Here is a 14,022-nt window from a genome sequence, read left to right as displayed (position 1 = left end):
ATGACTGCCAGTGGTTCTGAGATCACATCTGCCAGTTCTTTTAATACTCTTGGATGCAGTTCATCTGGCCCTGGAGACTTGAATACATCTAAACTAGCCAAATATTCTTGTACTATCTCCTTAGTTATTCTGGGCTGTGTTTCCTTTGCTGAATCATTTGCTCCAAATTCTTCAGGTCGGGCATTGTTTTCTTTATCGGAGAAGACTGAGGCAAAGAAGGCATTGAGTAGTTCAGCCCTTTCTGTGTCCCCTGTTTGCATTTCACCATCTTCTCCTCTGAGTGACCCCATTGTTTCTTTGTTCTTCCTTTTGCTACGAACATACCCATAAAAGCCTTTTTTGTTGCTTTTAACCTCTCTAGCAAGCCTGAGTTCATTCTGTGCTTTAGCTTTTCTGACTTTGTGTCTACACGTGCTGGCTATTTGTTTGAATTCCTCTTTGGTGGTTTCCCCCCTTTTCCATTTTTTGTACACATCCTTTTTTAATCTTAATTCAGTTAAAAGTTCTTTAGATAGCCACCCTGGCTTCTTTAGGCACCTTCCATGTTTCCGTCTCATTGGTATTGCCTGACATTGTGCTTTTAGTATCTCCCTCTTAACAAACTCCCAGCCATCATGAACTCCCTTTCCTTTTAGTATTGTTGTCCATGGGATCTCACCCAGCACTTCCCTAAGTTTTATGAAGTCGGCTTTCTTGAAGTCAAGAAATTGAGTCCTAGTATGCTTGGCTGCTCCTTTCCGCTGTATAGTAAACTTCAGAAGAGCATGATCACTCGCGCCTAATGATCCTTCCACTTCTACCCCACTAACCAGGTCATCAACATTGGTTAGGACCAGATCTAAAATGGCTGTTCCTCTTGTTGCTTCTCCCACTTTCTGGACAATGAAGTTGTCTGCAAGGCCAGTGAGGAATCTGTTTGACCTTATGCTCTTGGCTGAGTTTGACATCCAACAAATATCCGGGTAATTGAAGTCCCCCATTACTACTATCTCCCTTCCTTTTGCATGCTTGGCCATCTGTTCCAGGAAGGCATCATCTATGTCCTCCGTTTGGCTTGGGGATCTATAGTAAACTCCCACAATGAGGTCTCTGTTATTCTTCTCTCCCTTAATTTTGACCCAAATGCTCTCACTTTGGCTTTGAGGATCTAAATCTTGGATCTCTTCACAGGTATACACATCCCTGACATATAACGCCACTCCTCCTCCTTTCTTGTCTGGTCTGTATCTCTGAAATAGATTGTACCCCCCCATTATTACATTCCAATCGTGGGACTTATCCCACCAGGTTTCAGTGATGCCTATTATGTCATATTTAGTTTGCTGTACCAAGAGCTCAAGCTCATCTTGTTTATTTCCCATGCTTTGCGCATTAGTGTACAGACATTGAAGTCCATTAATCATTCCCCCGTGTCTCTTATTTAAGGATTTTTTCCTCCCACCACTAGGTCCGCGTGCTGTTTGCTCCATTTGGTCTATGACATTTGGATGATCATCTTCATCTTCACCTTCAGGAGCACTGTCTCCCTCCCCCACATTAGTCAGTTTAAAGCCCTCCTGATGAGGTTTCTGAGATTTTTGGCAAAAACATTTCTCCCAACCGTTGTGAGGTGCAGCCCATCACTTGCCAGAAGTCCATCTTCAAGAAACTGCAGTCCGTGATCTAAGAATCCAAACCGTTCCTGTTTACACCATTTGCGAAGCCAGCTGTTCACTTCCACTATTTTCCCCTCTCTCCCTGGGCCACGTCGTTCAACTGGGAGGACAGATGAGATGACAATTTGTGCATTTAGTTGTTTCAATTTCCTGCCGAGAGCCTCGTAGTCTCTTTTGATCTTCTGGAGGCTATTGCTTGCAGTGTCATTGGTTCCCACATGAACCAAGAGGAAGGGGTATTTGTCAGTGGGTTTTATGATTCCTTGCAGTCGTTCAGTTACATCTTGGATCTTAGCCCCGGGGAGACAGCACACTTCCCGAGACATCTTGTCAGGCCCACAGATCACTGCTTCTGTTCCCCTCAGTAGGGAATCCCCTATCACCACTACACGCCTCCTCTTGGGTTTGGTCGGGGTTCTTCCGTGAGCTGTCCGTTCCAAGGTCGCCTGCACATTCCCTGAGGACTGACTTTGCTGCTCGTCTTCATATACCTGATCGACTGTAATGAGGGAGAGATCCTCAAATGGAGTCTGCTCTTCGTCTTCCATGCTAGGGGAGACCTCAAAGCGATTGTGTATTTCTAAGCAATCAGAGTGAACCCTGGGCCTCCTACTTCTTTGAGTCACGTTTCTCCATATATCTGGCTCCTGTGTTGGTGAACTAGACTCCTTCTCAGGGGAGTCCCCTGTCTCCTCCTTGGTGGAGACGGTGTGCTCTGTTGCTTCCAAGAAGAGCTCCAGCTCTCTAATTCTTTGGAGCGTAGCTACACGTTCCTCCAGTTGCTGGACTTTGTCTTTTAAGAGGGCAATCAACATGCAATTGCTGCAGGTAAAGCTGCCTGCAACCTTTGGCAAGATGGCAAACATTGCGCAGGAATCGCAGGCGACTGCAGCTGTTCCCTCCCCTTCCATCTTGAGATCGTGTCGTTGGGGTTGGCTACAGAGGTCCTCCATCATAAATAACTTCCCACACACAAAAAAAACACCTAGATCTCCCCCAACATACGTTTGAGACTAGCTCCCCTAAATCTAAAAGATGGATCTAACTGCGCGCGCCGCTAGGCGCACGCCACTGCCCTGCAAACTCTGATAAGCTCCTCCCACAGCTAATCCCCTGCCTCAACAGAAACCCTGCCCCCTCTGACCTTTACACAGGGAAAACAGCTAATCAGCCACAAAGAAACACACACACACAAGAAAACCCTTTTTGCTCCTTCTTCAACTGATGCCCTGCAAACTCTGATAATAATAATCTCAAATAATTTCTGTTTGCTTGTAAAAGCCTGCTGTTGAGATGAATTATTAAAGATGGGTATCTTGAATGTTGTGCTGTATTGTAAACACCAGGATGGTTAGTTAGATATTCGCAAGGGCATTAGACGAAACTGATGAAAATTGGATCGTTTTAGTTGTTTGGTTGCAGAGCCTATACCTTTAATGCTTATTTTCTTCTCTCTTTTTTTGAAGGTAGATTACAGCGGAGGCTTTGAACCATTCAACATTGTGCGTTTCAGCCAAAAGTTCATGGATAGGATAGCTAATCCCAAAGATATCATACATTTTTTCAGGCACCGGGAGCAAAAAGAGAAAAATGGTAAAAGAATGAACAATAATGTAGCTTCTACAGAGGATTATAGCAAATATTGTGGATGGGGAAAACAACATTATTCATGGCAGTACTTTGGTGTGGCAACAATGTATTTGAAGCATTGCAGTGCTTCTATACAACAATAATGTAGCATTGTTCTATACGCAGGAATCCTTTGTTGACAGGATGTGTTAGTTTAATATCTCTCTGAGTATGATTTAAACATTGGAAACCAACCAATATATATCATAAAATATTAGTTACCACAGGTTAGCAATTGTTCTGTGTTAAGGTCAGATATTCACACACACACACGGATTGTTCTTTTGAATTATTTCACCCTGCAGATATGCATTTTGCCTTATTGTAATGATAATTTGGGGTAGCAAGCCATTTCTCTAGATGGGCTAAAAATTGCATTGTTTTTCCTTTGTTTTACAGATGAGATTAACTTTGGAAAACTGGTCCACAAGCCTGCATCAGAGACAACGACTTTGAGGGTAGAGGATCTTGTTAAACAATACTTCCAGACAGCTGAGAAGGTAAACTTATTATTCAGAATTTGAGGTGGTGTTTCCTTGTTATCTCAGGCTGAATTTCTGGTTTTAACGCTAATTCAACAGCAGGTGCATTTTGTTTCTCAAAGCCTTATAGCTATTGATTCTTCATTCTAAGAGTCTGAAATTGCGTGGAAGGAAAAAATCTAGAAGAGGAATAGTGTTAAGTTTTTTGAGCAAAAAACCAACAGAGGCTTGTGGCCCCCAAGAAAAAGAGATGATTCATATACAACTGCAAACCACGATGTGTTCTGATGTGTGAATTGATACCATCTGATAAACTATGGTTTGTGAGCGGACACAAAACCAGGATCAAAATCGCATAATTTGAAGCTGGTTTGCAGACTAGTTTGCGTAAACTCTTTCGGCATTGCATTGCACCCAAACTGTCCAATAATAATGTCTATTAAAATACATAAAATAGGTAAATGATCCACAAAACCAAGTCTAAGTCTTGCAGCAATCATTCCAATAGACCCGAGAAAGCGCCGCAAAAGCAGTTATTGAGCTTTTTAAAGTTTGCTGAGCTGTGTTTTTTTTTAAAAAAAATATTTTTATTAAAGGTTTCTTAGTTTGCTGAGCTGTTGAGCTGTCTTTTGAGGAATCGCCCCTGGCTCCAGTCCTCGCTTACTTACCGTATTAACCTGTGTATAAGATGACCCCCAATTTATCACTTTAAAAAATCCAGAAAAAGGTTGCCTTATACATGGGAAAATATGGTACAGTGGTGCCCCGCAAGACGAATGCCTCGCAAGATGGAAAACTCGCTAGACGAAAGAGTTTTCCGTTTTGGAGGTGCTTCGCAAAACGAATTTCCTATGGGCTTGCTTCGCAAGATGACAATGTCTTGCGAGTTCCTGCTGGTTTTTTTTCCTTTCCCCCCCTTTTTCTAAGCCGCTTATCAGCTGATCCGATCAGCAGATAAGCCGCTAAAAGCCGCTAATAGCGCTAATAGTGCTAATCCTCTAATCCATCAATGGGCTTGCTTCGCAAGACGAAGAAACCACTAGATGAAGAGAATCACAGAACGGATTCTTTTCGTCTTGCAAGGCACCACTGTATATTTTATTCTGAGGTCTGAAAACAAAGGAAGGAGCGATTGCACCTCTGTGGGGAGGGAGTTGTGCATATGACATTCCACAATGGAGAAGGCCCTGTTCTGCGTTGCTACACCACAAACTAACTGGAACAATGAGCAGGGCCTCTCCAATTCTTAACACAAAGGTGGAGAACCTTTTTCTGCGGGCCAGATAGAAAAGCCTGGAGGACTGCATAGTACAAACCATGGTTTGGTGTTACACCTGAACCAGCGCAGGCTGATTTATTACTGTCAGGGGTTCAGAAGCAGAGACGCAGAGAAGGGTGGAAACAGAGAGCGAGGGGGAGGAAGCCGAAGGGAGAATGAGTGATGATGACGAACCGAGATCTCCAAGCCTAAGCAGTGAGTCAGAGGACTCCCAAAAGGGAGCCCCAGTGAGCAGAGCAAGGGGGGGATCCGGGGGGACACCCCAGGAGGAAGGGAACAGAGGAGATTCAGAGAGCAGCAGCTGGAAGTCGGGACCCACGCTCAAGACTGAGAGCAGCAGGGAGGAAGGCAGCCAGGCATCGGGTTCCGGAGGCCGTCAGCAGGAGGGAGGGCACGAGTCAGGGGTGGTCACGCCCTCCTCAGAGAGCGAGGCAACGGTCAAGAGGAAAGTAGAGAGTTGGGCGCGCGCGCCAAGTTCAAATGCAGCGGAAGCTGGAGCAGTAAGCAGCCCGGAGAGTGAGCCAGGTCCCAAAGCTCGCCGAAAGGAAGCGGAAGGATCAGGGGGGTCAGCGTCAGAGGAGAGTAGAAGGGAGGAGTCCCAGGGGGGCAGAAGGACCCAGAGACGTAGGGAGAGGCGAAGGAGGTGGAGCAAGGCTAGGGTATTAAGCTGGTGTGCAAGAGGCGGGGACTCAGATGGGTCTTCGCCGACCTAGGGCAGAAGGTGTAGAGCTGCACGCTGCAGTTCGGAAATGAAACCTGTAACTCAATAAAGACTCTTTTAAAGTGGACGCTGTGTGGCGTGGTCCTATGTGAGCTGGGACCTGGTAGCAGCTCTGACAATTACACTATGTGCTTTTGTAGTCAAGAACCATAAAGCTTAGGGTGGCATTCAACTAAATAATTGTGTGAGCACAATGACTTCACCCTGTGCATCCCTGCCTTTAGCCAATAATTTTCAATCACTTGCATTTCGGCTCATCTTAGGTCCCCCCTCCCCACCAGGTTACATAGTTTCACCACCCAAGAACACCAGTTTTAAATAAATCGGGGGTGTTCAATGCAGTATCTTGTTTGTCTTTCTGCAAGAAAGTGCAGCTTTCCCTCCTGACTGAGAGAGGCATGGGAGAGGCAGTGCAAGAGTTTGTGGATAAGGAGGAGAAGGATGCGATTGAGGAGCTGGTGAAATTCCAGCTAGAGAAGACGCAGCGGTTTCTGAAGGAACGCCATACAGATGCAGAGGAAGCCAAAATTGATGAAGAGGTTAGTAGGGAGCATGGGTACGCAAACTAAGGCCTGGGGGCCGGATGCGGCCCAATCACCTTCTAAATCCGGCCTGCGGATGGTCCGGGAATCAGCATGTTTTGACATGAGTAGAATGTGTCCTTTTATTTAAAATGCATCTCTGGGTTATTTGTGGGACATAGGAATGTGTTCATTCTTTTCCTTCAAAATATAGTCCGGCCCCCCACAAGGTCTGAGGGACAGTTGACCGGCCCCCTGCTGAAAAAGTTTGCTGACCCCTGTATGGAGGGACTTACTTTTCTTGAAATGACAGTGGGTAGCAATATTTGGGAGAAAGAAAGGTGTTGGAACTTCACAATTATTTTCTGTAAACCTCCCAACGTCCCCGCCCCACCCCCAATTCACCGTTCTGACAAGCCAATCCTTGTTACTAGCGTGTTCTGAAGATTGGAGTATTAAAAGATAACCCAGCCCCTTAATTTATGAGACATCTTATTAAAGTGACTGAGTTGAATTGCCATTTCAAGCCACAAGATGGCAGCAAAATAGTATAAACTGGCTTTACACAGCTGGATTCCCTCCAGTTGATTCAGACCCAACAACCTTAATCTGAATGACTTAATAGCTGTTGCATGCATTTACTAATGTAAGTCATGAAGGTCAAGCTCTACATATCAGCATCTCAGGATGCCCCCCCCCCCCATTATTTGTTTTAATAATGGAAAGAGCAAAACAGTCCCATTCTTTTTTGCCTATCTTTTTTACCCTGAAAGTGTAAAAATACATAGTTACCGTAGTTACCTTTTACCACTTCAACACAGGTGCAACGCTTTAGAGAGTCGAGAAGAAAAAACACCATGGAGGAGGACGAGGAAGTTCGAGAGGTAATTAAGCTGAAAAAACTGAAAGGATCTAAGGTGACTTGGGCCATCATAGCTGTCAACTTTTCCCTTTTCTTGTGAGGATTCCTATTCGGAATAAGGGAATTTCCCTTTAAAAAAAGGGAAACGTTGACAGCTAGTTGATTGGCTTGAATAACATTTCTTTAGAGAGAGAGAGAGAGAGAGAGAGAGAGAAAACTTCTGTATGCAAGCAGTAGCTTCCATTGTGTCCAAAATGTGTATCGCAATGTGTTGACATTCATTTCAATTTTTTCCCCGTTTCATATTTCTTTGGTAATAAACATGTTCCCCAAACTTTGCCCTGATCACATGGTGTTGCAAGCTGTGTTTAATTAAAACTCGAAGCAGAAGCTTCCAGACTCCGACTCCTCAACCAGCACTAAGCCCCAGTGGGAGTCTAGGCTCATTCTTGTGAAGCACAAAACTCCGACTTAGCTGCTAATACAAGTTGGCTCCAGCAAAATAGATACTTTTGAGTTCTCCCCTCTCAGCTACCATCAAATCACAAATTGTATCTGTCTACATTGGCAAACCCAAAGATCCAGAGTTTTCCATCACTGCTGGATGCCAAAACATGGCTCGTAAGAGGCACAGTCTATGGGTTATAATAGTTTTTACAAGGCATTGCCTAAAATTTGCCATCAAATCAAAGATCACCAGATTTGTTAAGCGATTTGTTGACGGGTTCTTTTTTCTCATCCTTTGTAAAAAGCATGTCTTGAATCAATGTTTCATTGTGGCAAGGAATGGATCTGTGATTCTTTACTGTGTGGTCTACCAATGTAAGCTCAAGATTTTATGGTGGTGATGGGAACCCTGTGTAAAATCATGCAAATTCAAGAATATCTGTTTTAATTTTTCTGAACCTGGCAGGTGTGTCTGTGTGTGGGATGGTGGTGGTCACTTGCTTTTTCTTGCTTCCAAGAGAGAAAGAACCTTTAAAAAGGGATCCTTTTAAAAAGGGAAGCTTTTAATGTTTAATAGACTATTGCATTTTAATATTGTGTTGAAAGCTGCCCAGAGTGGCTGGGGAAACCCAGCCAGATGGGCGGGGTATAAATAAAGTATTATTATTATTAATAATAATAATAATAATAATAATAATAATAATAATAATACCAGAGAGGGTGGTGCCCATGGTGCACACTTAAAAGTTCTTGGGCTCAAAAAGGTTTTTCAGCATTGATTTAGTATTATGCCTGAACCAACCCCCTGGGGAAAGCAGATGAAACTTCGATTTTTGTTCCAGTAAGGCCGTTAATATGCTTCAACATTGGTTAATACTTTTCTCTCAGGCTTTAAACAGGGCCAAAGCTCATAGATCTCAGGGAGCCTATCATGCTTCCGTCAGTAGTGATGATGACCTCATGGATGTGGCTACCTCTGGTCAAAGGGCTAATGATGATTCGGATGATGATGATTTGCCACCCAGCAGAGGAAGAGGGAGAGGTCGGGCAAGAGGCGGTAAAGGGCAGAACGCAACAGCAAGAGGAGCATCTCGACGAGGAAGAGGAGGCCAGTAGCCTTATTGTCCTTTGCAATTGCAATCCCAAGATTGTGGGATTATGATGGTGATAATAGTCATAATATGCATATATACATAAAGCTCTGAAGGGATGCTGGTGGCGCTGTGCTCTAAACCACTGAGCCTCTTGGGCTTGCTGATCAGAAGGTCAGCGGTTCGAATCCCCGCGACGGGGTGGGCTCCTGTTGTTCAGTCCCAGCTCCTGCCCACCTAGCAGTTCAAAAGCACGCCAGTGCAAGTAGATAAATAGGTACCACTCTGGTGGGAAGGTAAACGCGTTTCCGTGCGCTGCTCTGGTTTGCCAGACGCGGCTTAGTCATGCTGGCCACAAAGCGAGATGAGCGCCGCAACCCCAGAGTCGTTCACTACTGGACCTAGCGGTCAGGGGTCCCTTTACCTTTATACATAAAGCTCAGTTTGCAAATGTGCACAGTTTGCTAGGGGGGAAAAGGGCTATATGTTACCCATGTGCCCTGTTACCTCCAGACTGGTGGAATCCTTTCCTTGTGTGAGGAGGACGTTGTTGTTTAGTCGTATCTGACTCTTCATGACCCCATGGACCAGAGCACACCAGGCACTCCTGTGAGGAGGATACTTATGATTACACAGGCATAGGCAAACTCCAGCCCTCCAGATGCTTGGGACTACAATTCCCAGCATCCCAAGCTAACAGGACCAGTGGTCAGGGATGATGGGAATTGTAGTCCCAAACATCTGGAGGGCCGGAGCTTGCCTATGCCAGATTAAACAGATCAAAGAGGGAATTAGAGGTATTTCTTAAGCACACATCCATTCTATGATGATTTGCATTGGTGATTCACGGTCAATTTCCAGTTTTAAGGAAGCATTTGCATATCTTTCATCTTAGATCATTTTCTCTGCCCTAGCTCTTCTCCGTCAACCCTTTTCATGCTGGGGTGATACAGACACCTGCCCAAAACACCAAACACTTGTGGCTCTTATGATTGCAGGAAACCTCTCCCTGGCCACTACTTTTCCCTTAGAGGAATTCTATCTGCACATGCATTCATGGAAATGGTAGAGACTATCTTACATCTGCATGCACATGCTTTCTTGAGCATGCACTACTCTATAGTTACTACAATGCAGACCCTCTTCTTACTTCTCCAGGCCAAAATAGAGCTTCCTTTCTCAGGTACAGGCTACCATTCTTAGAGCTGAGTGTGTCGTAACAGGCATGCATAGCGAAACACAGAGAAAAGGGTTGGATCACTCTATCTGCTGCACCGTAGTGGCTCAGTTAAAAATTGGAGAAATGTAAACATCTGAATGTTTACTTTTCTATTATTGCAGGAGGCACTGGCCAGGACCAGATGATTAGCAGCAGAACATATAAATCTGCACCCGTTCCTACAAAGAATATGTCCATCATGGATGGTACGTTCAGAATGCAAGTGAACCCCTATATCATATTGACATGCATGTCCGAATTTGTTACTCTCTTTAATGATAGCTTAAGAAAATGATCCACTTGATGTTTTTGATGTGTCATAGTATCGTACATGTGTCATTTTCAGAGGTTTAGTTGTCTTAGGGAGCAATCCTATGCACAAGAAGCTGGTATAAAGCTTGCCAATGTAATTTAAGCCAGTGTAAAGTTACTCCAGATCCAAATCTGGTCCAGCGGTAGGACTGCTGCTGTTGTTTTGCCTAAGCCTGGTAGATGGAAAACAGGCCTTTAATATAGTGTTCTTTGCCATGTTACCGAGATAAATGGGCTGAGGATCCAGCCTCATTTGCCAGCCTTTCTGATTCTGCCCCTGCCACACCCCTATTTGGGGACTGACACTAGCCTCAACTCAGATGGATGAGCAAGTTATTTGATGCATCTTTGACTGAGCTAGCGCTGGGAACTTAACACCAGCTGAGCTGATGATCCACTGTATCCTAAGCTGTTGATCCTGATGGATCTTTCCATAGGGTTGCTCCCCTAGTCTGTGGCAGCAAGAGTCTTGTGGCACATTAAAGACTCACAAATGTATTCTGGCATAAACCTTTGTAGATTAGAGTCTACTTAATCAGATGCATGAAATGCTATTCTCAGTTGGCATGGGATGGAGGAAAAACGGGTAACAGTGATGTTACAGGTAGTTGGAAATTTAATGCAAATGCATACTGTCTAATAATTATGTTAAACTTAAATGTATGTAAAATAAGCACAGTCACCAGTCACAAAAGCAGTATTGGTGATGAGAATTCAAATATCTGGCGTTGCCAAGTGAATTAACACATATAGTGAAATAGAAGCCCACTGTCTTGCATTAGACCACAAGTGATAGAACTTTTTGACATGTTTCCATCCAGCAATTTCACACTGGAGTTTTCCTTTTGAAGTTCCTTTGCACTTTCACATTAGCAGTTGAATATCCTTAGAAGTTGATGTGTTCTCTGGTTGGATTCTGCACATTTCTGTCTGATATCAGACCTGTGTCTATTTAATACCTTTTGTGTAGAGACTGACTTGGTTGTTGTGTTACAGCTCTGAAGGGCATTGTTGGCAGATGATAGTGCATGTAAGGTTGGAAGATAAGCAGGGGAATGTGCTCTTGATGTTGCTGCTAGTTTTATTAGGTCCTTTATTTTTTATATTCTTTTCTTTTCTTTTTCACCACCTGTCTTTATGATAGGGAAGTATTGTGTCCAGGATGGGCATGTTTGATAATACCTAGCTGGTACTATATATAACATGTGCGTCAGCCTATAGATGTACCTGCTTGCTTGCAGGTTAATTTGCCATTTCTCAGTAAAAAGCAATCTGATGCACAGCAGCTACTTCTAGATATGCCTTCATAGCAATTCCAGTTGTTCATGCTCCACAGGTACTAATGGTGAATGACGTTTTCAGGCAGCTAAGAAAATAAAGCGCTGTAGAGAGCTGACCTTGCACAGGATTGTGTATTGTGATCACAATGGTAACCTGTGAAATGTAGGCTTCCTATGGAATGATCTTGGGTTGTAAGCCAGTATGATTTTCACATTTTATATTTTATGTTTAACTCTTCTGTTTTATGTTGGTTTGCTTTCTAGCAAGAGACGTGAATAACCCACTGCTTTTTGTATCTTCTCAAGGTTGAATACTAGCATTCTGTATTCTGTATTCCTCTTGGCACAAGAGGATAGAGCAGCTGTTCAGGTTTTTTAAAACTTACTTGTACCAGTAGCGTGTCTCATTCTTATTAAGTTAATTCACAAGTAACTTGTTTTGGTGTTTTTCACCGTTTTTAATTATAAATTCCCTTGAGACAGTTGTTTGGAAGGCAATTAATAAATTGATGATGGGGAAAATAATAATAATGATGGGAATAACAGTCAATAATTCATGTTACTTGTAAGTGTGTTTTCAAAGCTTGCATGTTTTTTGTTGCATTTTGTGTACTTAAAAACCATGATTTTTTTGTTGTGATGCTACAAATTTCCACTAAGCTCCTTTGATTAATTTATAACACTCTACAGTAAAACTTCTCACTTATAATTTATTCTAGCTTTTAAGTCATCAAGACAGCAACCTCCCCGGAATATGCCAGTCAAGAGTTATTCAGAGGTGAGTAGTTATTTCATGGATATTAAAGCAGAAGATTTCCTTTTGCCTGTTAGCAGCTTCTTTGTATATATGTTTTCTTGCTTGCATGCACTTAAAATACACAAACACACACCTCCTTTCCACTAAAATGCAGCTCAAAATGCAAAATAAACGATTAAGTGGATTTTACTTGATATTTTGTCTAGCAAAGGAGAGAGGATCTTACCTGTAGGCTTGTGTTTGTTTATTTCATACAATTTATACTCTGTAAAAAAAAAACCACCCTTAAAATGGTATGCAAAAAGATAATAAAACTGATGAAATAATAAATCACAACCATACTTTAAAACTTTAAAACATACAGCACTGATTAAAATTACCAAAACTTTCCAAGCTTGTCCGAACAGGAATGTTTTTAGCAGGGGCTGAAAAAGAGTACAGTGAAGGTCCCTGCTTGATCTTAATATGCAGGGAATTCCAAAGTGCAGGTGCTGCCACACTAAATGTGTCGGTGCTTACAAATACAGAACAGGTATTATGTGGTATTTCTGGTAGTGCCAATTCCTCTGAGCGAAGCGGTTTCGTGAGCACATGAGGCGTAAGGCGATCTCGTAGGTCGGCTTGTCCCAAGTTGTTCAGTTATTATCTGTGTTCGAATTACCATTAGATACTATTGTTCTTTGTCTTTCTCTTCTAGGTAATTGAAGATGATGACTCTGATTTGGAAGAAGTATCTTTTACTCCATCCTCCACTGCAAATCAAAGGTTAGTACATTCATTTCCATGGTCTTCTAGGTTGCTTGATAAATATGTACAAAGAAAGGAAAAGTAGAAAGGCAACAAGTACAGGAGACGGTTGCTGAACCCCCTGTTTTTTCAAACAATCTTTTTGTGTCGTCTAATTGCAAAAGATTCTGGGCACCTTGAAGCTCGCTCTACTTTCTTCCCCTGAAAATGTTTTCCTGTAATGAATTGTGAATTGAGTGGTTTTCCATCTGCCCACATTTTGCATGAGCTTCTTTATAGACAAATGAATTTTTAACCTGTGAGTATTTACTGTATTTTTCTGTGTATAACATGCCCCCCATGTATAAGATGGTATGGGACTCCAACTAGAGAAAATTGGGGGGGGGATTGCCCCCGTGTGTAAGACACCCCCCACTTTTTAGCATTAATTTTAAATTTAAAAACCTAGTCTTAAACACGGGAAAATGCGGTATTTATTTAGGCTACTTTCAGCTCACCCTTCATTCCAAAGGATACTAGGAAACAGACAAAACTGAAATGTAGCACATAAAGAATAATAAAACATAGAAGCAGACACATACAGAGACATTTGGGGCAGTGTGTGTGTTTGGGTAAATGCCTGGATATGGCTTACGATTTGTGTTTATCAAAGTTTGCTGAGTTCAGATGAAATGGTAAAGTGTGGTTTGCCACTAAACCAGGATCAAACGCTTCTAACTGCTGTGTTTAAAAGCAGGGACATGCTCTAAGGTGCATGCTAATGATGCTAAACTATGATTAGGGTTTTGAACATCTTAGCTGAACGATGGGGGCGGAGACGCTCCTTCAGGTATACAGGACAGAGGCCGTTTAGGGCTTTCAAGGTCAGCACCAACACTTTGAATCATGCTCGGAAACATATATGATTCTGTGGGTAATCTCTTATTTATTTCAAATGTGATATTGATGATGTGTGACTTTCAGTGTTATGCTTTGTGATTTTTAGTGTTGTGCTTTCATTGATGGTGACCAGTATCTCCT

At 42.8% G+C, this 14,022-nt stretch overlaps 1 protein-coding gene across 3 annotated transcripts in view; it reads left to right on the top strand.

Moving 5' to 3' along the window:
• Nucleotides 1–14,022, top strand: part of MRE11 (MRE11 homolog, double strand break repair nuclease) — a 33,911-nt gene that overhangs the window by 16,274 nt on the left and 3,615 nt on the right. For all 3 annotated transcript variants that reach the window (XM_082219284.1, XM_082219285.1, XM_082219286.1), the window contains 8 exons: nucleotides 3,122–3,248; nucleotides 3,684–3,784; nucleotides 6,132–6,305; nucleotides 7,109–7,171; nucleotides 8,485–8,704; nucleotides 10,029–10,112; nucleotides 12,218–12,276; nucleotides 12,953–13,020. In XM_082219284.1, coding sequence (XP_082075410.1) covers nucleotides 3,122–3,248; nucleotides 3,684–3,784; nucleotides 6,132–6,305; nucleotides 7,109–7,171; nucleotides 8,485–8,704; nucleotides 10,029–10,112; nucleotides 12,218–12,276; nucleotides 12,953–13,020 — 896 coding nt within the window. The remainder of the gene's footprint in view (nucleotides 1–3,121; nucleotides 3,249–3,683; nucleotides 3,785–6,131; nucleotides 6,306–7,108; nucleotides 7,172–8,484; nucleotides 8,705–10,028; nucleotides 10,113–12,217; nucleotides 12,277–12,952; nucleotides 13,021–14,022) is intronic.

Source organism: Podarcis vaucheri, assembly GCF_965113315.1.
Source record: "Podarcis vaucheri genome assembly, chromosome: 4".
Lineage (NCBI taxonomy): Eukaryota > Metazoa > Chordata > Lepidosauria > Squamata > Lacertidae > Podarcis > Podarcis vaucheri.
Note: the sequence above shows the minus strand (reverse complement) of the source record. Positions and strands in the feature narration are given on the sequence as shown.